Below are 2,361 nucleotides of genomic sequence, written 5' to 3'. Positions count from 1 at the left end.
ATGATAAAAAATTAAATAAATACAAGGGTGGGAAAAAATAGGTTCACAGCTGTGAGTACACAAAACACATGGTCTATTATCATTTATTAATTCTTTTCCATATGACCAACTGTCAACCTGCTTTTGACCACCTCTGTATTTGAGTAGCATTCCATGTTATTTTAGCTTGCTTCAATATGTTTTACATGCCATTCCTTGAGCTACACTAAACAGTGGCGCTCTGAGTTGTGCATGGTTACTTGGCCCTGTTTCTCTAGTAATGAACTCTCCATGTGGACTACAAGCCAACGCTTAGAAAGGCCCTGTTACTCACCCTTTGATGTGGAGACAGCTTCACACATGCTGTTTTCTAGGTAGGGTTGTAGGGTCAAACTCACCACGTTTGTTGTGCGTACTTACACAGCGGCTCAATTTCTGCCTAAGGCTGTGAAATTCTTCCACAAACTGTATTTCCTTGCGAGCTTGGAGTTGACCAAAAACATCTTCCATGAAGAAGGACAGAAGCTGTTCTTGGAATCTGCAATTTTTCTACAAACAAGATATAAGAAATCGCCTAAGGTAAACCGTGCATCGCTTCTGTAAAATGTCACTGAACCATCCCCCTGATTATTACTTAATGACCATCTGGGAAAATTTAAACGGAGGGGGAAAAACATCAAACAATTAGAAACCTGGGGGAGAAGAAAGGCCCTCTGGCTTACCATAAATAGTTTTTTTGATTTCTTTTTCAATAATTGTATATTTTTTATGCTGTCTTCCTACAATAAAACAGAGAGAAGTAAGTTTTATCCAGAATTATAAATGTCCTCTACGTCACCACTGTACGCAGAGCCTAGTACTTACTGGAATTGTTGCTTTGAGCCTTGCTGTCTTGACATAGAGCATGTCAACAGCGTGGGACAGTGTTCCTCTTGGGTAACAGCTCTTGGCGAAGGAAGATTGCTTGTGCTTGGCAATGGCAAGAGATAGAGTGGCAAACAGCAACCCAGACGTCAAAATGCAATTCCCCTGCATTTCCCTCCACCTCACCCGGCCTGTGTCACTCACAGCAGCCAGAGAGTTGCTTGTGTTCACAGATGAGAGGATAACCTACTTACTTTAACCCTCAAGGCTGCCTCTCCAATGAGATGCTGTGAAAGATAGCATACAGTTTATATAGAGGAAAATCACTTAGGCTGGTTTTTTTTTAAGAGTGCTTCATAATCAAAAAACGTTGACCACACCATCTGTTACATTAAGCAAAAGCTCCAATTTACTGGTAAGATTGGGGCCTCAGCCCCCTACCCCACAAAAAAAGTCAAAACTTGAGTTGCATATCACAACAGATGTCATTATTTTTAAAAGTCATGCCATGCCAATGTATAAGCCTGATTTCCAGAAGGTGTGTGAATTTTTTTAATTCCCAAGTGAAAAGAAAATCGCCTTTTCTAAGGAGTATCCCGGGAAAATTGAACAGCAGAGTAGAATGGGAAGCCCAGGAAACACGCTCGTGATGGCGTATGGACTTCTATTTATCCCTGCCCACACCTTTCCCCGGGTTCCTCTTCCCTCAGAAGCCATCGTTCTGCAGCCAGCATCAAAATCCAGGAGAGAAGTTTTCCAACTTTTCTCAAGAATTTTTCCAGCTCAGAAACTATAAGGCCCCTAATATATTCAAGATTTATTTGGAACTGAACCTGGGATAAAGGCCCACAATTTTTAACATTTTTTATTATCTCTAGCCAAATTGACTACACGAACTTTTCTCCTAACTCTAGACTTCCAGTAGAATGTGAATTCTTAAGGAAAGACCCTGTCTTTTTATCTTTGAATCCTCCGTACCTACCATGGTGCCTCATTGAAAGAAGCACATCTAATATTAGTTGAGTAACCACTTTTCTTTCCACATCATGAGATACTACTATAACTGCTTCATTTAAATAAATTTATTCCATCAAAAATTTCTATCAAGGGTCTGCCAACCCTAACTGGTTTGGCTCAGTGGATAGAGCATCAGCTTGTGGACTGAAGGGCCCTGGATTCGATTCCCATCAAGGGCACATACCTTGGATGCAGGCTCCCCCCTGGCCCAGGGCCCTGGTCGAGGGTATGCAGGAGGCAACCAATCGATGTGTTTCTCTCTGTGGGAGAACCTATTCAGAGTAGGCCAGATACTCAAGGCCACTCTGAGTGTGGGAATCTTTTTTTTTATTAAATCTTTATTGTTCAGATTATTACATTTGTTCCTCTTTTTCCCCCCATAACTCCCCTCCTCCCAGTTCCCGCCCCACCCTCCGCCCTCACTCCCCACCCACTGTCCTCATCCATAGGTGCACGATTTTTGTCCAGTCTCTTGCTGCATCTCCCACACTCCTTCCCCCC

At 42.4% G+C, this 2,361-nt stretch overlaps 1 protein-coding gene across 1 annotated transcript in view; it reads right to left on the bottom strand.

Annotated features, from left to right (window-relative positions):
• IL26 (interleukin 26) overlaps window positions 1–1,043 on the bottom strand; it is a 16,120-nt gene extending 15,077 nt beyond the window's left edge. Inside the window, exons 1-3 of the mRNA XM_006767782.2 lie at window positions 844–1,043; window positions 702–758; window positions 400–528 (exon numbers count right to left, since the gene is read on the bottom strand). Coding sequence (XP_006767845.1) covers window positions 400–528; window positions 702–758; window positions 844–1,014 — 357 coding nt within the window. The 5' untranslated portion in view covers window positions 1,015–1,043. The remainder of the gene's footprint in view (window positions 1–399; window positions 529–701; window positions 759–843) is intronic.
• Between the last annotated feature and the right edge of the window lie 1,318 nt (window positions 1,044–2,361).

This window comes from Myotis davidii, unplaced genomic scaffold (assembly GCF_000327345.1).
Source record: "Myotis davidii unplaced genomic scaffold, ASM32734v1 scaffold982, whole genome shotgun sequence".
Classification (NCBI taxonomy): domain Eukaryota; kingdom Metazoa; phylum Chordata; class Mammalia; order Chiroptera; family Vespertilionidae; genus Myotis; species Myotis davidii.
The sequence above is the reverse complement of the archived record's forward strand: the minus strand, read 5'-3'. Positions and strand labels throughout refer to the sequence as shown.